Consider the following 21,150-nt stretch of genomic DNA (forward strand, 5'->3'; position numbering starts at 1 on the left):
AAATAAAAAGAAACTCAAATGAATCAAATAAACGAATCATGATTAAATATAGTGCTAAGTGGTGCTCCTGTGGAATTTTCTGAAGGCCTTCATTGTTATAGTGCAGCCTCGCACAATTGTTCCCCTTCTGCTGCTAATGGCTCCTTGCAACAGTTACACTCGGTAGACAACCACCAAGTCTGCAAAAGTTTTTCTGCCCTCCTCCCCCTCCCTCTTTCCCTCCATCATGGATGGTAAATAAGGATTTTACTGTGTTCTGGTTGGAGGACTTGGAATAATGACTCAAGCCTGGTTAGGCACATACAATGTGGTCTGAACCGCTGCAGGCCTGCCAGAAGAGAAAGAGAGAGGGGCGAACAGAAGGAAACACATACAGAAGAAGGGGAAGAATGAAAGAAAGAGGGAGAAATGAGAGAAAGATGGTGCAGGGACGGAAAGGCGGAGCGGGTTTGACAGAGGGCGGCTTAGAGAGTCAGTCAGCGAAGCGGTGGAAGTGGACGGATGATGGAAAGTGGGCGGGTGAAGTCGGTGCGTGGAAGGCCGTCTGAGGATAGAGTCAAACGCACGGGCGGGACGGGAGACCGGTGAAGACGCAGCAAGAGGAAGAGGGTGCAGGAAAAAAAACAACTGAGACGAGATGGCAAGCGAAGTATGGGAGGTTTGCGAAACTGCTGCGTTGGGCTGTTAGTTGTGGGGAGATGCCAGGCCCTGAGCGGGATCACCCGGCACGGCAGTATAATTAGAGGGGATAAAGATCAGATGAGCGGATTGATTCCATTTTCTCAAAGCTGTTATTATGGAGGCAGGCTGAAATCCAATCCCAACTACATTAGTGCTGCCACCGCTGTGACGTGCAGCGTCCATCAATCCCTAAGCCTTCGGCATTCCATCCAGTCACCCTTCATCCGCTCCCTGCAGTTATGCCCAACCACTTTAAGCACATCCAACATCCCATAAGCAGGGCTCGGTCCGTGCTTTCTCCTTCACGGTTAAACATACACTGCCCTTCAAAAGTTTAGGGTCAGTCAGATTTTATTTTTTGAAAGAAATTAATACTTCGGTTCTGCATAGACTTATAAAACTGATCTAAATGGACAGGATTTAGAATGTTCCAAAAGATTTTGATTTCAGATAAATGCTGCTCTTTTGAACTTCCACAGAAATATTAAGCAGCACAACTGATGTCAACATTGATTATATTAAGCTTATTAGAATGATTTCTGAAGGGTCATGGGACGCTGAAGACTGGAGTAAATTCAGCTTTCAGGAATAAATAACATTTTTAAATATGTTAAATTAGAAAAAGAATGATTTTAAATTATTAATAGTATTTTGTAACATTACTGTTTTACTGTATTTTAAACAAACACTTGCAGCGTTGGTGACAATTACAACAATGGACCAGATCTATGGATAGAGCAAAAGTACTCAATGTTTCCGTTAGCAATGATTTATGTGCACCTATAAACGTGCTTCTAGTTCACTTCCATTGTGCTTCATCAGACTGTTTTTATAAAGTCTCATATTAATAAAATTAATATTCATATTTTCCCACAGTGGCAAAGACCCAGTGCAATGGACCAACTTTGATCCCATGGGATTCATTGCTGAGCTGAAGATGCTAAAGTATCCGGTTGACAGCTGGGAGGAGATGCTGGTCAAAGCAGAGGTGGGCCAAGGCTATATGGACCGCCCCTGCTTAAATCCCGCAGACCCTGACTGCCCGTTGTCAGCTCCCAACAAGAACATGACACGGGTGAGTTCAACAGACAGAGGGATGACAGAGCAAAAGCTGAACATCATTTGTGATTATTTGTTATTCTGTGTTAAGTGTCTGTGTTTGAAGCCACTGGCTGCAGATAAAGATGCGCTAATTAAATCAATGTTGTTTTGCATCTCGAGCGTGTCTCTGATTTACGATCTGTCATATTCTTTAGCCTTTTGACGTGGCTCGTGTTCTGACTGGTGGCTGCTATGGGCTTTCCAAAAAGTACATGCACTGGCAGGAGGAGCTTATCGTAGGTGGGACCAAGAAGAACGACAGCGGCAAACTTCTGAGGTGAGAGACAACTTTAAGATTTAAATGTTGAATTGATTCATCTTATGCTTATTGGGGAAATGATAGGAGATAGAAAGGAAAAATTTATTTATTGTGTCTTTAGTTTGTCATAATTTGGCAATTTTTGGGCATTACGTGGCAGTAGATAAAAGATCACTTAGTCTTTGCCTCTCTCGTATACACTCGCATATACACTGGAGGTTTGTTTTTTGGCGGATTGTAATTGTTAGTAAACTGCATATTAGTATTCATTCCCACACCTTTTACTCCAAGAGCGAATCATTTTTCCCCAGACCTCTTTAGGCTTGAGAGGCGACAGAATTCATCATCCTCATTATGAAAGAACGTTGCCATAAATCCCAAAAATTTTAATACACAACAGTGGCGGTGGCGGAAAATATTCTCGAGTGGCTCTGGAATCGTCCGCTGTGATTTCTAGGAATTGTTTCACTCTGAAAACCGTGGTTTTCTGAAAAGAGAACGTCAAGGGTTTTTCTTTCAAGAAGTGTTCATTGAACAATAGTAGGTTGACAGTCCACTTGAGGGAGTCTGTACTCTACAGTTGGTGAAGTTTTAGCTCGTCTGTGGAGCAAAGTGACAGGCCGCTGTTTTTCAGCATGTTAGCGGTTCTTTTTGAGGTTTTTATCCCCAAGTAGTGACAGACAAGGTCAAGAGAGTGTTTGCTGTAGAATTGGTTTTTGCAGCAGCTATCATCACCCCCAAGAAAAGAAACAGGAACTTAACAACATGCTAGACATTAACGAATAAAATCTTTTTCAGCGTTTTTTCAAATAAAAAAATATTAATAACAAACTCAAACTTCTTGCATACTGTCTTTCACACGCTTATTGAAATCTCACGTCTGCTCAGCAGATCAACGCATGGTCAGTGTATACTGTATGTTCACCTTTTCACTCTACTTTACTCTTTGTCACAGTGCACAGGCCCTTCAGACCATGTTCCAGCTCATGACCCCAAAGCAGATGTACGAGCACTTGAAGGGCTACGATGAGGTCTCGCACATCAATTGGAACGAGGACAAAGCAGCTGCCATACTAGAGGCCTGGCAGAGGAAATACTCTGAGGTAAATGCACGTCTCATTTGTTGGAAAGGATGCTCTGTCGTCTCTACTGTAGAGATATTTACAGTGCTTGTTTCTGCTGTTGTATTTGTAGTAATTCATTCTTCCATCAGGTTTTACCTTGCTTAAAACCGTTTAGGAGGCCCGATTCATTCCTCCAGCCCAATGTTGTGTGTTTCCTGGAACGTACGCTCGCATACATGCACTCATGTAGTGTGAAGGCATACATCTTGAGTCATAAGTAATGCATACATTCCAAAGGGGCTGTGTCTCTTGAGGTTAGGACCCAGCTGTTTAAGTGCAGTCCTTCAAAGGCATAGACTTCCCTTTTTCCCCTTCTTCATACTTTAAATGCTCAGCTTAAGTGTGAACTGGGAAAACCGGGCACATCTGTAAGGTTAGGAAAGGTTGTGATGGGACACTGTAGACATGTGCGCGCTAAGACCTTAACAGTTATTAGATGTGCTTATTACAATATATTGAAAATATTTCTTCTGGAGGTATTTCAGTCCTTTACGTCGAGGCATCGTGAACTAACTAATGAACAACAGTTTTGCAGCATTTGTAAATCTTGCTTCATTTATATGTTGTTTATTTATAAATGTACTACGTTAATTGGTGTTTTCATCACTAATAAATGCATTTTATACAATTTGAAATATATGTACATGTAAAGATGACCATTATGCAGCATTAATAAATGTTTTATAGTATTATTCATCGTTCGTTAGTGCATTAACTAATGTTTGTAACTTGCACTTTATTTGAAAGTGTTAGCGAAATCATTTTATCACGCTTTAATAACAGATTTGCTCATTTAATCTGAGGTGGCAGCCTTACAGCGCGGCCTGTTTTCGCTAGTGTGGGTGTCCATTGCAAAATCAACCCCTCTTGGTGTGGCGGCCCCAGCACTTGTGTGTCTGTGTGTGTTTTAGCGTGTGTGTGGTATCTGTGTGTATGTGTGTGTGCGTGTTTGACAGGGCCGTCTGGAACGCATTAACCCGCTCAGCGCACAATCTCTTTCACAGCTGCCGTCCCATTGGTGGCTTGTGTGTGTGACATCATCTGGTCTCTGTTTTGTCAGCCCTGACCTCCGCTTGGCATAGGGTTTCTTTCTGGTGCGTGTGTGCGCAGGGCTGAACATGCGTGCGTTTGTGGATGTGGTGTGTGTGCGTGTGTGTGTGTGTGTGTGTGTGTGGTTTTATGGGGGTGGGGCTGCGATATTCATTTCTTGGATAATTGTGCTGCTGAAACATTTGTGGGACTGTGATTTTTACGTTATTTAATTACTTTCATTGGCCTGAGGGAAACACGAAAAAAAGAAAAGGCGAGCAGTGAAAAGATTGTAATAAAGGGTGTAAATGAAATGAAGATAATCAGCATTCATATATATATATTATATTTCTTCCGTCCTGTGTGTCCTCAGGTTGTCCAGCAGAGTGTGTCAGTAAATTCGTCTCAGAAAGTTCTCACATTCACCACCACCACCTTGGAAGACATCCTCAAGTCCTTCTCTGATGTCAGTGTGATCCGTATCGCCAGTGGCTACCTCCTAATGGTAAACTAACTCCCAAGAGCTTTTGCGTTATCTAGACTTTTTTTATTTTTTAGTTCATTTACTCTGCTGTGCTTTGCTCTTTTTTTTTTACCTATTAAGGACTCGCATGAGTAATGAATCTGTGGATAATTTCTTTAACATCACGTTAAGGTCCGTTCACACCAAAACTGTCATGACCGAGTAACAGAAAAATATGTTTTAAATAAAAATGTAGTTTCATGATTTGAAACATTCACACCAAATGTGAAAAAAGACAGTGCTTTAAAGGGATAGTGCGCACAAAAATGAAAATCCTGTAATCGTGTAATTACCCTCAAGTAGCTCCAAAACTGATGAACACAAGATATTTTAAATAATGTTGGTAACTAAACAGTTAATGGTAGCCATTGATGCAAAACTCATACAGGTTTAGAACAACTTAAATGTGAGAAAATGATGATCATTTTAATTCTGGGTGAACGATCTCTTTAATCAACGTGCTTATTATTGTGACATTTAAATTGATTACATTAAATGCCACTAATTGAACTTAAGAGTGTTTTTTACCAACTTAGGTATGTCTTTAGTGCATCTTTATTTGTAATTTTCCAATTATATCTACTGTCCTTGAAATGTACGCAATTGTAAAGTTGCTAAATTGAAACTATATTCACTTTAAATTTAATATGAAACCACAAGCTACAGTTAAAATAATGTTTTTCTTATGCACTGACTAACATACTAAAGCATAAGTGTGCTTCAAAGCATGACAAAAGATTATTTAAACAATGATTTAAAATGTACTTTAAAGTAAAACTTTCACACATTGCGTCAACATAGTCATGAAAGTGTACTTTTTAAGATTTAAGTACACTACAAGTGCACTTTCAAACATGTACCATTTTTATTTCATTTAATTATTAATACGTTTTATGCACTCCTTCCCTCAAGAACGAGTACATAAAAACGAATACATCAGACTGATCAAAATAATGCAAATAAAGCAAGTTTCTGCACGTTTTACTGCTGATTTGAGTGTGGAGAGTTTTAATGTTCTGTCGCTTTCTAATGTGCAGAATGGGTAAAATGCGTGACAAAAATGGACCTAGCTTTCTTTGAGTACAATATATCGTGTAAAGCAGTTTGTAGGATTTTTTTTTTAATTATTTTAAAATAGTTTTTCACACTGAAAATTCAGACTTGGTGTGTGCAGGCCTTTAGTGTTATGTTACACGCAGCTTGCCAGTGCATGCCTGACCCTGCTGTGCCGTGACCGCACTCATGAGAACAGCGCTGCAGTAACGTGATAATGTCAGATTAACGCTATAGCTATGTTATCTGTGTGCAGCTTGCCTATGCGTGCCTGACCATGCTGCGGTGGGACTGCGCCAAGTCTCAGGGGGCGGTCGGGCTGGCCGGAGTGTTGCTGGTCACTCTTTCTGTCGCCGCTGGACTGGGACTCTGCTCGCTTTTGGGCATCTCCTTTAACGCCGCCACCACACAGGTACATCACGCGGACAAAGCAGACATGGACACTGTCGGTAGTGTGACATCTTTCAGCACGCGTAACACGCTCTTCGTGCGTTTAAAGGTGTTGCCGTTCCTGGCCCTCGGTGTAGGGGTGGACGATGTCTTTCTCTTGGCACACGCTTTCAGCGAGACCGGACAGAACAAGAGGATTCCATTTGAGGTGTGTTATCTCATCTCGAACATCCTGAAAAGCGGGGAACACTAATAAAAAACAAGCTTTCTCCCACCGCAAACCCTCAGAAGCGCAAAAGTGACTACACATCCAAAGATAGTGTAGAGACAAGGCAGTCCGTCCAGAAATGAGGGAGCTTGCATGTTATCAGGAGGAAGGGGGGTATCAATGCGTACCCTCATGTTATCACTTACATAAAGGAATGTGTGTGTACCTGCCCCGGCCTGTGATGTAACTTCAAAAACACTAGCATACTTTGATCTGCTGAGGGCCACTGTATGATGTGTGACTCAATATGTTTCTGCTAAACAACACAGAGGAAAAAATGCACCATAGTACTACTTTTTGTTATGTTTTGATTTTAGATATGAAGAGATCGTTTGCAAAAACAGAAAAAGACTAAAAATACAGCTAACACAATAAAACAAAATAAAAACATGATTTTTGAAACGTTTTGAGAAATCTCCTTTTGCAAATAAACTCGTCATACGGTACCTTGTTAGTACCATGGTTTTTTTATGACGCACTTTAAAGTAACACAGTATTACAGTATTAATCGCATCCAAATACATACACTTTATATTTAGAAACTATTTACACATATGCATTTATATATCTTAAATATATACATGCATTTGTGTGTATTTTTCATATAATTAATAAATAGAAATAATGTGAATAATGAATAAAGTCTTTTAAGCTTCAAGATGACATAAACGATCAGCCAAACATTTCACAAACCCTAAGTGTTAAATGTATTTCTGAACAGAGTATTCATTAAAAGTTTAGCGTATTATTTGTTTATCAATTGGTATTTAATGCTTCTTACAGTTAGTTTTACTGGCGAGACTCGACTGGACGACAGTAATCTTATGTGTATATGATCTGTGCTTTTGTAGTAGATTGTGTATTCGTTTCCGTTGATACGTCTGTCAAGGGTATCTTTGTTTAGCTTTGGCGTGCGCTTCCGTGTGGTCGTGTATGCGAGGCGATTTAGATGACTCTCATGCAGACGGCTGAGTTCAGGCATGTATTTGCTTGTGTTTATGTGAGATTGCACAGCGTGCAGCGACACTTTAGTGTGGAAAGTAAACAGTTCCCGTGTAGGAGGAGAAAGAGAGAGAGAGAGAGAGAGAGAGCGCAGAGCCCTCCTGTCTTTAAGCGCACCGTGTGTGGTCCTGCACGTCCTCAGATACCAGAAAAAAACTTTCCCTCTTTCTTTCCTTCTCCTCGTCTCTACCTCCGTGTGTACGGAGGTGGGGTTTGGAACTGTTTCTCATGCGTCTCGCGCCCCGAATGCGAGGAGAGAGAGTTTATCCTAACAAGACAGCGAGCCAATCGTGTTTCTGCACCCCGGGCTGCTTTGTTTAAAAGGATATGTCCTGCCTTTGATGGAAAATATTTCTGTGTGAGCGAGGGATAAGGAGAAGGGAGGGAAATAAATCTCTTTTTTGTGTTTTTCCTCTCTAAAAATCCGCATAATAACGGGGCGAGAAAGGAAAGCTTTTCATCAGAAGTTGAGCTCATTAAGTTGTCACGGCAGGTTGTGATTACCAGCTCTCTTCGATCCAAACATCAGCGAGCTTACACCTTCACAAAAGTCAGAATGAGTCTTTAAGAGTGATTTATTAAAGGGGGAATCACTGTTGCCAGATTCAATTTCTGATTATTATTGAGCAAAGTAATCTAGACCTGAGAGTAAAAATAAATGCTTTTTAAGTAAAATAACTAGAATTGTACCTACCCCATACTTTTTTAATTTCATAACAAAATCAGCTTAATTTGTGTGCATTTATTATGAATAAATCAGTGTTTATCATCATTTCCAGTTACTCATTTGTTTTTGTTTACCAAAAAATTGTTTTTTGCGAAAGCACCACATTCAGAAATAAGTGAGTGAAAGTTTGCGTTAATATTATAGTTTTGAGTAAGTACACTGAACGTAAAAATGAAAAGAAATGATTAATTTCACTGAGCTTTCCAGTACAGCAACAAAAGTGATACACAACAGTGATAATAGCTAGTGCTGCCAAACACCTCAACTAATTAATTCTAGGGTAAGAACAATATGCTTGCTGTTAATTTGATGACATTGTAACTTTTATTTTTGTCTCTCTTCCTCAGGACCGCACCGGTGAATGTCTGAAGAGGACTGGAGCTAGTGTAGCTTTGACTTCCATCAGTAATGTGACAGCATTTTTCATGGCCGCCCTTATTCCAATCCCAGCACTCCGAGCTTTCTCTTTACAGGTTTGTGTGTTTTTGTTGTTTTTTTTTAACAGATATGCAGTTCAGATTGCTTGTTTGTAGCATTTGTGTGTTTGTATTCCTAACTGAGTTGACTAAATTTCTCATGTCCGTACCAGACCTGTCTTTGTTCTGGTCTACCTTCATTGACTCCAGATTTCTCCACATGACTTTTATTGATTTCATTTATCAAACCGAGCGTGTGACAGGTTGAGCGAGCTGGCATGGCCCATAACCCCCCCTACGGCGTGTGATTAGTGGTTCGGCCCCCTAAGTGTGCAGATTGTGGGCACGTAACTCAATCTGGGAGTGGGGGTGGGTCACACGGGTTGTTGTTCCACACATCTGTGGTTTATTTATGACCGCAAGGCTGTGGAAGTGACATAGGAAGGAGGCTAAGCAAGAGATCTGCCTACAACCTGTTCTTGACTTAAATCAGGTTAAAGGGACAGTCGAATGAAAGTTCTGTCATCATTTACTCAACCTTGTAAAGTCTGACTTGTTCCTTCTGTGTTCTGTGGACTAGAGTCTTCACGCTTCATACGTTTTTTTAAATTCAGTGAATCAAATAAATAATGTGAATGATTTGTTCAAGATTCGCTACTCTTGAATGGAGATAAATGGAGATTTTTGGTCCGTAATGACTTTCATTTCTGCCTGTGTTGATACAAATCCTTTAAGGCTGCGAAAGACCTTAGAAAATAGAACATTTCCGCAAAGTCACAAGTGGAACAACAACATGCAAACTATAACAGTAGATCATTCTCAGGTGATTTTGTGCTTTATTCAAAGTTACAACATGTCTGATGTTTGAATATCGTATTGCGTGGCTTTATAACCATACTGAAAGCAACAGTTAGTTTACCCTTAGATCATTAAAACAAAGATGTACGTTAAAACAATACTAACCAACGTGCGTATTCCATAACAAAGAGGGTACGAGTTGCTCGGCATGTATATTTAATAATGTTAAAAATGCATGAATTAGATCATAACTTACTCATTTCATTGCAAATGCTTTTTGCCTGCAGAAAGAGCCCACCCACACATGCTTCTGATTGGCTGTGATATTTAATTGATTGTGTTGTGTCGCATCTAGTATGGACACAAGAATTGCTTGTCGCTGCAGTCTTGTTGCGCTGTGTAGTTAGGACATGGTTTTACGGTGCTTTTTTGGAGATTAAAAACAAATTTTTCCCATTCATTGTAAAGGCACTGTCTATTAAAAAATCGAGGGTAAATAAATTATGACAAAAAAGTTTATTTTTGGGTAAACTGTCCCTTTGAATATAACTGCTATTTGAATACCTATGTTTGAATCCGCTTAATCCGTTTAAAGATCATCCCCCTCACATGAAACGCACACAGACTCAGCGCTTGGGCTGCTTAACCCTTGAACTTTAGGTGAAGTAACCTCGCCATCATCCACATAACCCGCACAGCTGCACGGAGGCAGACGCTGAGATTTACACGATGATGCCTTGCTCTCTTCAACAAACACGTTCGCGCAAATCTCAGCTTAAACCCTACAGACAACCTGCGCTTTTGCAGGACCCTTTGATCCTAAAAGCAGAATTGCTTTTTATATCTGCAAGTGTAAACTGACGTGTGGTGTTTGTGTCTGTTTGATGATTGCATATTTTCGGAAGAATGATGTGCGGGATGAGCCTACCGACCACACACTAGATGTGGCTCACGCCTAAACATGCACACACATACACACACTGTGCTGTAGATCTAGTATTAGGATGTGTGGATTGATGTCTCACACACGTCTGTCAGACACACACGCTGTTTTTCACCACAGCGCACTCCAACTGGCACCTGTTCAAGAGTGCCTGAAAACACTCATCTTCAAAACCACTGAGAATACATGCGCGCGCACGCACACACGCTCACTGCTTTTGTAAACGTGTTATTTCCTGCTGTAACGGTCTCTATTTTCAGTTGTAGTGGCCCAATGTGTTTACTTCAGCTTGTGTCTAAATATTTACTTCTGATTACGTGTACACACGTGTTCACTTAAGCTTTTTGTTTGTTAAATGCTTCAAAATGACAAAAAATATTTAGCTCCTATTTATCTTATCTAAAATGTCAATGTCAACTTTAAAATCAAGAAAATATAGATTTTTTTATATATAAATGAATGCTTTAATTCAGCAAAGATGCAAAAAATGTATTGAAACTGGGAGTAAAAACATTTAATTTGTATTCTATTTCTAAGAAATCCTCTTGAAATTGCTATTCATTAAAGTTTTACATTTGAAACGGTTGTGTAACAAATCATTTTTAAATTGTAGTCTAGTGGTGCTCATTATTCCCAACATTTATTTTTGTCTAATAACATTGCAGAAGTGAATGGGTTGCTATTACCATTTCCTGATGACACTGTTTCATTGTTTTAATCATAGTTCAGGTTGTGTTTCAATTCTTCTGTCTCTATTTAGCCGTTTTTTTTGGCACCTTTCTCTCTTTCAGTCTTTTTATCTATTTCTTTGGCAGCGTGAAAGCGAGCGCACATGTCAGGCCTAACAAATCTCACTGTAGAATCACTCACGCACATTCTCTCATCTGTTCTCTCTGTTCCTCTCATGTGTTGATAGATTTGATACCGTGTTGTCTAATGCAGTGACATTCACACATTTTTAAGCGGAGATGAAGTGTCCAAATGCTTTTTGGAGTTGCTTTGTATACATGACTTTCTCACGTTGTGTCTTGGCTCTGTCAGGCTGAGCTGCTCTCTGGGTGGTCTGGCAGTTCAACCTCCACCCATAAAAAAAAAATACACCCTAACTAGGGCAGGCATGCTTCAATCTGCCCTCTCCCTCGGTCTTCTTTACCCAGCCGCACTTCTCACATTAGTTATTCTGTGAGCTTCAACCGAAGGAATCAGGATTAAAAGTTTCAGATCACTTGTTTGTTTCTCCACCTTATCAAAGACCCCACTGGCCCGGTGAAGTCTTTTTATATACATCGTCTCTGAAAGAGAGTGCCACTTTTCCCAAGCCACGTCTAGCTGAAAGACTTTTTCCCAGATCTTCGTATGGAAGTGTGTGGATTGAATTACGAATTCAATCGCAATGTGATTTACATTTAGAAATTTAGGTGGGCTTCTCTCAGACTGGATGAGCCCAAATTAAATTTTGGGATGGCAAGAGCTGTGTTTTTTATTTGTTTGCCATTCATCTCTTATGAAGAGGATAATTGTCTAAAATTGAATTTGTTGGGATCATTGTGGTTTTGGCATAGCCTCTCTGCAGATGTGCGGGTGTTGCTGTGTGTGATTATTTTGTGTGAATGTGAATTTTGTGCGCTTAACATCTTCATTTTCTCTCTCAGGCTGCCGTAGTCGTGGTGTTTAACTTCGCTATGGTGCTGCTCATCTTTCCTGCCATCCTCAGCATGGACCTGTACCGCCGAGAGGACCGCCGCCTCGACATTTTCTGCTGCTTTGTCAGGTAGAACACAAATTTTTAAATCCGTTTTTAAGGGCTGGAAACTTTCCAGGATTTTTGGCAACGCTTGAAAAGCTTCCAGAAATTTACCAGAAATGTTCTGCCTCTTTACAGTTTAATTATATATAATGCCTACCTCTACCCTAATTTTTTTTTCACTTAAAGAAGAAAAGCATAATTTGATTTATTTTTACAAACCATATTTACCTTAAAGTCTTCAAATGCCCTCATAGGGATGTTTTTGCCCCTTGAATATGGTAAACAGAAAATAAACACTTTTCATACTTTGTCCTACATACTTCTTCTTACTCATTTCTATCATCTTTTTTAACTTTATGTCTCTATTGTTACTTTTAATCAATTTAATGCATTCTTACAATTAAAAATGATTCATGTCCTTTAAAAAACCGACTACCCCAAACAGTAATGAACACCCACAAATATGTTTTTCATTACTTGATCTTTGTGTATAACTTTCAACATCTTTATGAACTTTAAATTTCAAGATTGTGAAGACAAATTTGTCGATCAGAAGTATAGCGAAACAAGCACAGACAAACAACCTCACACTACCATATAACCATCCATCACTTTTTCTCTGAGGTCAGGGTGTGATATGGTTTTGTGATCTTTCCAAACAAATTCATTCAGATATAATATATACAACAGCCTGTTATGACACAGAGTGCAGTATAAACAACTCAATTAAGCATCAACCTGCCCTAACATCTATACTTTCTGTGCATATGTGCTCGTGTTGATGTTTATCTCTGTCTGAGGCCCCGGGCCCTCAAATAAGACATGCTGTTGCCTCTCCTGCGTGCTGCAACATTCTTGGTGTCTGATGAGAGAGAGAGAGAGAGAGAGAGAGAGAGAAAGCAAGTGGGCTATAGGCACATACTTTACCTTCTTAGTCATGCCCCCAAACTCCTGCAGGAAATTAAACCTGATGCCTTAACTTTCACCATGGTTGAAACGCTTGCTTTCTAGTCACTGACACTCACTCGCCTCTCGGCTTTAACTGCTCTCGACTGGAAAGCTGATTGCGGTTGTGTTTACATGCATTTGCATGAGCGCCCAAGAGTAACGAGTCGCCACATCTAAAGCTCGTTTACAAGCTCAGTCACTAAATGTCCATCTGTATAGAAAATCATGGAAAAAGAGACAGGCTCTGTTACGAAACCTAGTTAGCAGCCTACATTTGCTAAAGCAGCATACTAACTGTCATTGACCCACAAATGGCCCACACAGAAAAGTCAACTTTAATTTTATTTCAGCATGGCAATCTAATAATAATAAAAATACACGGTACACACACAAATGTTGGGTAAAATATTACATTTTTATTTACTTTAGCATGTACCTAGAACATCTGCCATATTTGTAGTTTCATTTATTCGTGTTTGTAGTTCTGTGCCAAAACACATTAGAAAAAAAAAGACAAGATTTTGAACTAGGCAAAAGAAAGTAAATAAAAATGTAATATTTTACCCAACATTGTTTTACCCAAATGTTGGGTAAAATATTACATTTTTATTTACTTTCTTTTGCCTAGTTCAAAATCTTGTCTTTTTTTTCTAATGTGTTTTGGCACAGAACTACAAACACGAATAAATGAAACTACAAATATGGCAGATGTTCTAGGTACATGCTAAAGTAGAGAGATTTAGATAAAAGGGTTTATATGATTAATAACCGGCATGTTACCTGATAAAATTACATTTAATATGCAGCAACTTGCATTTCTAAGAAGATAAATTAGTCCAGTAACTATTAAATGCTTTATTATGCAATAACATGAGGAGAGAGATCGACTCAAGACTGGCGGATCAATGTGCTTTTTTTATTCTCTCCAATAGGGTAGGATGAACATAAATGAAATAACTAAAATAGGCAGTATATATGTATATACATTAACAGTGACAATGACAACAGAATGTTAATTATTAAAGACGCCATTATGACATGATAGTATCGTCTTCAACACCTAAGCATCTACTTTGTTCACACAAGTAGGTAAGTAAGTAGGTTAATTGGGACTCCACACAACTGACTGTGTAACATGCATTATAGGGTTAGATACTCTGTTAAGATACATATAATGCTTAAATTTTGTCCTTAATGAGGCATCTTAAGTTCCCTGCTTTTCGAAACTTCTTTTGTAGTAAATGTCTATACATGCCATCTCTTCTGTATCATTTCCTGTTGTTGTGATATAAATCAATATTGCAGGAAATTCCACACATAATCGACTATTACATGGTGCTTTTGTGTTACTCAGATGCACTTTGTCTTCCTCTTGCTTTCCTTCAGTCCTTGCGCTAACCGGGTGATCCAGTTGGAGCCGCAGGCGGCGTACGCTGACTCCTCCGCTGAATCCAGTCGCTACAGCCCTCCGCCCTCCTACAGCAGCCACAGCTTCGCCCAGCACACCCAAATCACCATGCAGTCCACCGTACAGCTGCGCACGGAGTACGACCCCAGAACACAGGCCTACTACACCACAGCTGAGCCCCATTCTCACATCTCCGTTCAACCCTACGCCCCCAATCCCAATCCCAACCTCAACAATAACAACAACAACCGCAACAACAGCAGCAGCGCAGGGCCAGGACCGGCTTCTGATACAGCATCCTGCCAGAGTCCCGACGGCACGAGCTCCACGCGAGACTTGCTATCTCAGTTTGGGGAGTCGAGTTTACGTTGTCTGGAGCCGCCGTGTTCACGATGGACGTTTGCATCGTTCGCTGAGAAGCACTATGCGCCGTTTTTGCTGCAGCCGACAACAAAGGTGAGGGTAAACGTTGTGCACGTTGTCCGATTGGAAGTGCGATTATGGATGCCAGCGCTGAGCTAATATCCTGGCATTGAATGAGCAACAGTGTATCTTGTGTTGTGTAAGTGTTATTTTTTGAGTCGAGGCCTTCTGAAAACCACAAACACCTCAAACAGGGCAGAGCTTCGTCATAAGACACTAAAACAGCAGTAGTTTCAGAAGTAGCCAAATCCTGACTCATATCTGACTTTTTGTGTGTGTTTCCTATCAGGTGGTGGTGATTTTTCTCTTCTTGGCCCTGCTCGGGGTCAGCCTGTATGGCACCACCCGTGTCCGGGACGGTTTAGAGCTGACTGACATTGTGCCACGAGAGACGGGCGAATATGACTTCATTCGTGCCCAGTTCCGCTACTTTTCCTTCTACAACATGTACGTGGTAACCCAGAAATCTGACTACGCACAGATCCAGCCTCAGCTCTATGAGCTGCATCAACGCTCCGGAACTGTGAAGTACGTCCTGCGGGAGGAGAACGGCCAGCTTCCACACATGTGGTTGCATTACTTCAGAGACTGGCTGCAAGGTAATACACTCAGATGTGTAATCGATCAGTGGAGGTCAAACCTTTTAAAAATGAAAATACTATTATTAATTACTCACCCTCGTGTCATTTCAAACCCGTAAGACCATTGTTTATCTTCAGAACACAAATTAAGATATTTATTTTCATAGTTTAATCAAATTTAAGGTCATTTAAATGCCAAATAGCGTCTTTTAACAATATCCTTACTACCTTTCTGGGCTTTGAAAGTTTCAGTTGCATTGCTGTACATGAGTACCTGAGTAATTAATGAGAGAGTTTACATTTTTAGGTGATTATATGTTTACTTTTATCCCTTTTATTAAACTGTAAAAGATCTGGTCGTGTTGATTCTAGCTAATTCTGACCAAAAACTGCATGTTTAGACAGGCAGGGATTACCTTGTGAGAAAGCGACCAACATAAACATATGCTTTTCTTTTGTTTGTTTTCTGCATAAAAATCAATACATTGTTTTGTGGTAAAAATATAAACAGTTTTTAGTAAAATTGGTCAAATGTGGCAGCTCAGACATTTATATTACAAATAAATGATGTTCTTACAAACAGTAAGGAAAGGAATGTTTCATGGTTTCCACAAAAATATCAAGCAGTTGTTTTTTTACGTTGATAATTAGAAGAAATAGCATTAAATCAGCATAGTAGAATGATTTATGAAAACTTAAAATTCAGCTTTGCCATCAAAGGAATAAATGACATTTTAAAATACATTAAATTGAAAACAGTTACTGTAAAATTTAATAATTTGCCACTTTAACTGTATATTTGATTAAATAAAACATAAGAAAGTTTAATAAGTGCCTTTCTTCAAAAACATTTCATTTGCCAATAAACAATTCAGTTTTGTCCAAAAACATTTGAGTTTTACAAAATGTGCAAATTTTACAGGCTCTTGATTTCCAGACAGTGCCTCGCTTCATCAGAGACAAATCCTACATCAGATTTACCAACGTCAGATCATCTGTTTCTCACAAGCATCAATCACGCTGCTAAATCTCCAAATCTGTAACACATTTATTGTCTTAAGACGGATTATGATTCGAAAGTGAGATTTAAATGGACAGATTAAAACCAGAGAGTGAAAATGTGATGGGGGTACGTGGAGAAACAGTGTGGGGACAAAATATGCAGTTGAGGTGAGAGTGAAAAAAAAACAAGTAGATTGGAAGATACAGGGCATGTCCCTGCAACATCTTTTTCCTTGTGGCCTCCTCTACAGTGGCTTCTTTCGGAATGCCGTATCTAATCCCATATTCAAAAGCTAACCTTGTTTTGCCCACCTTCTCTCTCGTAGCTCCTCTTTAGAAAGGCATACCTGTCTCCAAACGGCTTCTGTCCACATGCACTTTGGGTGGCATGTACAGACATGCTTTGTCGGCCAAACAGAACCTCAAACATTGCTGCCGTTTTCCATTCACTTTCTTTTGTTTTATCCTTTCGGCACTTTCATTGGATCACAAGTTTTGTTTTTCGGTGCAGGGGCAGCGTCTCTATGTGTGAGTTCACTTTGTATATGTATGTGTGTATAGGCTTCAGTAAAGGCTGTTCCGGAGAGGGTGGAGAGAGCTGTCTTTAATATTGTGGTTTGAAATGGCTCGACAAATTGGTCACAGACAGTGAGGCGAGGGAGAGAGAAAGCAATGCGTCCCAGAAACGGACCACTGGCGTTGAGGGGGCCAGTTGGGGGGGTTGGTAGAGGCATGGCTGAGAGGAAAGGTTAACGTGGTTTACTTATAGCTATAGAACAAGGTACTCAAAATAATGTGTGTGTCCTGGCAGGTCTGCAGGAGGCGTTCGATAAGGACTGGCAGGCCGGTAGGATCACTCAGGGGAACTACAGGAATGGCTCTGATGATGGCGTCCTGGCCTACAAGCTCCTGGTGCAGACCGGCCGCAGAGACAAGCCAGTCAATATGAACCTGGTAAGAATCCAAACAGACCTGAGTCCACCTCACTTGAGAAGGATCAGGTATATTGCAGGTCCAGTTTTCACTGATTAAATCTCTTGATTTTCTCAGTGGTTGAGCCAGTCTCCTTGTATTGTATAGAAATAAAATGTATTCACACTATTTTATTATGTAGTATATTTTAGATATTTTTTATTTAATTTTTTATTATTATTGTGCAATTCATGCATATTTATTTCGCTTGTTTATTAATGTTTTAAATATATAGTACAATTTGAGATGATGAGAATAATATTATTATTACTTCTTATTTATTACTGTGTACATTCATTAAATTCATATTTATTATTATTGATGTTATATAATGTAGTATGATGCGATATTAAAATATTAATAATAATATTAAGGTACTATTAAACAACTGTCCTATTTTTCTAAATATATTTACACATTAAATTAGCCTGCCTTTTCTGTTTCTCCCTGGTTGACATGAACAACATGTTTATGCGAATCTCTGATGACAGAGGGGAGCTTGGGTAGATATGTGTTTAGCATCAGTGTCAGGGTTTATAAGCACGCTTAGGAACCACACCTGGCTTCTGAATGTCTGTCTGTGTCTGTCCTAATTCTCTCTCTCTTTCTCTTTCTCTCTCTCTCTCTCTCTCTCTCTCTCTCTCTCTCCTCTCCCTCTCCCTCTGATTGCTTTACCAAGCACAGGAATTTAAAGCTCTCGATGGGGCCGCAACTTGCCTCTGAAAAAGCAATTAAGTCTTCATTTAAACCATTTGTTCCACTTTCTTGCTGCAGGCCTAAAGCTCGGCCTATACAACCTTTTCAGGACTCCTTCAGAGGGGCCTTGTCAAGAAGAAACCCCTGCACACACACACACACACAGTCACACCAGCAAAAAATATAACAGGTTAACACATTAACAGTTTCCAGTTGCTACCCAGCATGAAATGTCAGGCAAGAGGAGAGCAAAAATATGAAAAATACAAAGCATACCACATGCCAGAGGGGCTGGAGGGTGGGGAGGAGTGGAGCGGACAGGCTGCGATAGAGAGTGTGTGTGTGTGTGTGTGTTTGAGAGTGTGTCTTCTTGTCGGGTAATTGGCAGTGCACACATAAGGCCAGAAATGATTTGCATTTTTGTTGTTTTCAAGTGGTCATTATTGTGCTGAACCACTGCCAGCTGAATGGGAAAGAAAAGCCAGCCGATCTGTGCGGCCCCGTGATGTCATTTCCTCTGCCTGTGAGGGAAGAGGGGCGGCAGTGGGCCAGGAGGCCGCCAGCTTCGCACTGTGTGCTTCCCGTGACAGCTTGAAGACATACAGTTGTTGCGCATCCTGCTGCTTAATGCAATCCAGATCTTTGGAATCCAAGTCCGCTTTTTTTCTCTCCCGCCTCTCGCTTATTCCCTTCTCTTGGAACTGCTGCCATGTCCCCTTTCAGTGGATACAGAGGCGGGAATCACAAGCTGCCTCTCTCATTCTGGTCACCATAAAAGTCATACTACTTATTCCTTGAGGACTTGCATTTTTTTCCCTCATCTTATAATAAAATGATTATTTATTATTATTAAAATATATGACATAGAAAATGAGAACAGTTAAACATTTCAGAATTGTTGCTATTTTTTTATTTTGTTTTGTTTCTTAAATTAAAAGATGATTTTTAAGTCATTGTACGGGCAAAAACCTTATATTTCCTTCACGGCAGGAGCCGTCTGTGGCGCCGGGCATTGTGGGTATCTATAGGGGTCAGGAGAAGCAAGTGTTTGCAACATTTGTACAGATGTTGTGTTATTTTTATAGCTCTCCTCCATTTGCTGGGTGGCATTTCCTCCAGTGTTAACAGCAAGGTTAACTGCACACAGACGTGCTCAGGGACTCCGGCCAATTTTTTTATTGTTACACTAACTCAAGCAATTTTTCTCTCACTCACTCTCATTTCCACCACACACCCTGACCCCCTCAAACACACACACACACACACACACACACACACACACACACACACACACACACAGCAATACACACTGACCCCCAACTCCTGACTGGGAGACTGTAGATTTATTTTCTCGAAAAGCATATATGGCATTGAGTGCGATGCCATAATGACTTTGCCTTCACAGGAGGTAGCTAGCTAAGCGCCAGGCGAGAAGTAAAGCATTTAGAGATTACTGCAGCGCTGGTGGGCATTCCCAAAACTCGTTTATATAGTACTTACAATGGTGTACGTATTAAGGAACTCAATGTTAGCAAACAAGCTGTGTTGTTTAGGCAGTTTTTAATTGATATTTTCTTTTCATCACCAGCTAACTAGACAGCGTTTGGTGAGCGCCGATGGAATCATCAACCCAAATGCCTTTTACATTTATTTAACTGCCTGGGTGAGCAATGACCCAGTGGCCTACGCTGCATCCCAGGCCAGCATCCGTCCGCACCCTCCTGAGTGGCTCCATGACAGGACAGACTCCATTCCTGTCAGCAGACTCAACAGTGAGTACTTTCTGTCCTCAATGCAATAAGCTACATTTCTGATAGTATCCTGTTATCTTTAGCTCCTACGCCGCATCACTTTCATCCCAAATGGCAGCGGAAGGCATTAATGCATTAACTGGTTTGGTTATTCTTAGTTTGCATTGGTGGTCTGGAAATTAAAATCCTAAAGCTGTGAATGAACTTGCTTATAATTTAATTAAATAATAATTAAACTTATAATTTTCTTATTTCGGCCTAAAGGCATTAAATGTTCAATTCTTGCTATTAGGAATCCTTTAACTATGGCTGTTGCCTCGATTAACTCCTAATTTTCTGCTTATTAATGGTTAATTTTAGGTGTTGGGTAGGATTAGGGATGCAGAATATATGGTTATACAGAACATGTGCTTATAACGGTTAAAAACAGCCAAAATGTTCAAAAATAAGCATGCTAATAAGCAACTAGTTAATAGTGAGAATTGTAATTTATAATAAAGTGTTACCTATTTTACCAAGTATGAGGATTTTAGTTTAATTTTTTTTATTTGTAAATGGAAAAGACTATTATTATTATTCTGTTAACATTCTTAATAAGAAGTTTGACATTTGGCTGATAGTAGTCAACTGAGCTCCAAAACTGAATGTCTTCAATTTGTAGTCGTATTTTTAAAGTTAACAGCGACACCGGGCTGTGTGAGCTTGTGTACATTGTGTGTGTGCAGTACACAGTGGGCGCTTGGGAGAAATGTGACTGGATAACAAGCTGAAACGGCCTCTCCGACTCGGAGCCCCCGCAGCAGGCTGGCAGACATCCAACTCCCGTCCTGATGGAAATTTATAGTGGAGATTATAACGGGGCAAAAGCATGTTTAGCAAGTGGTCCTGCCTGACCCCTTCAGGCACTGGAACACACACTCAGATATTCCCTCCCTTCCACCCACACGCCCTTTACAGACGCTCTCACACACACCTCCGGAGCTCTAGTCATTCTGGGTCACATTCTTCTGATTTTATTTGTGGTTTTAAGACTGCCGCTTATCCAAGTCCAGTAGCCGGAGTGATGAGTCATTCCAGGCCTGCTGCTGAAAGCCCTGCAGTGCACACAAGCTTTGATGACAGGTGATAACTGTCAGCATGAATTTGGCAATGCTCAAATGTTTGATGGTCGTCCGTGTGTGTGTTCGTTCACAAGAAGAGCGGGGGGATATTTCAGCGCAGATTTTTGACAGCATAATTACAGCAGATCACAGTCAGGATTGACACTCGGCTGCATGTCGAGATTTGATAGCTGGTAATTTAGCCCCC

The 21,150-nt window shown here is 40.3% G+C and overlaps 1 protein-coding gene across 4 annotated transcripts in view; it reads left to right on the forward strand.

The window, feature by feature from the left end:
• The window catches only part of ptch1 (patched 1), a 46,231-nt gene that overhangs the window by 14,196 nt on the left and 10,885 nt on the right, over window positions 1–21,150 (forward strand). For 2 of the 4 annotated variants that reach the window (XR_006251638.1, XM_043247662.1), the window contains exons 6-17: window positions 1,558–1,756; window positions 1,938–2,059; window positions 2,997–3,144; window positions 4,568–4,699; window positions 6,027–6,182; window positions 6,270–6,368; window positions 8,505–8,630; window positions 11,967–12,085; window positions 14,396–14,873; window positions 15,130–15,439; window positions 17,235–17,377; window positions 19,680–19,863. Coding sequence is in view for 3 of the 4 variants with exons in the window: in XM_043247662.1 (XP_043103597.1) it covers window positions 1,558–1,756; window positions 1,938–2,059; window positions 2,997–3,144; window positions 4,568–4,699; window positions 6,027–6,182; window positions 6,270–6,368; window positions 8,505–8,630; window positions 11,967–12,085; window positions 14,396–14,873; window positions 15,130–15,439; window positions 17,235–17,377; window positions 19,680–19,863 (2,216 nt within the window). In the remaining variant the exon portion in view is untranslated. Of the gene's footprint in view, window positions 1–1,557; window positions 1,757–1,937; window positions 2,060–2,996; window positions 3,145–4,567; window positions 4,700–6,026; window positions 6,183–6,269; window positions 6,369–8,504; window positions 8,631–11,966; window positions 12,086–14,395; window positions 14,874–15,129; window positions 15,440–17,234; window positions 17,378–18,074; window positions 18,415–18,525; window positions 19,633–19,679; window positions 19,864–21,150 lie in introns of those variants that run through there. The other 2 variants (XM_043247663.1, XM_043247664.1) reach the window with 2 other exon arrangements.

Source organism: Puntigrus tetrazona, chromosome 8 (genome assembly GCF_018831695.1).
Source record: "Puntigrus tetrazona isolate hp1 chromosome 8, ASM1883169v1, whole genome shotgun sequence".
Classification (NCBI taxonomy): Eukaryota; Metazoa; Chordata; class Actinopteri; order Cypriniformes; family Cyprinidae; genus Puntigrus; species Puntigrus tetrazona.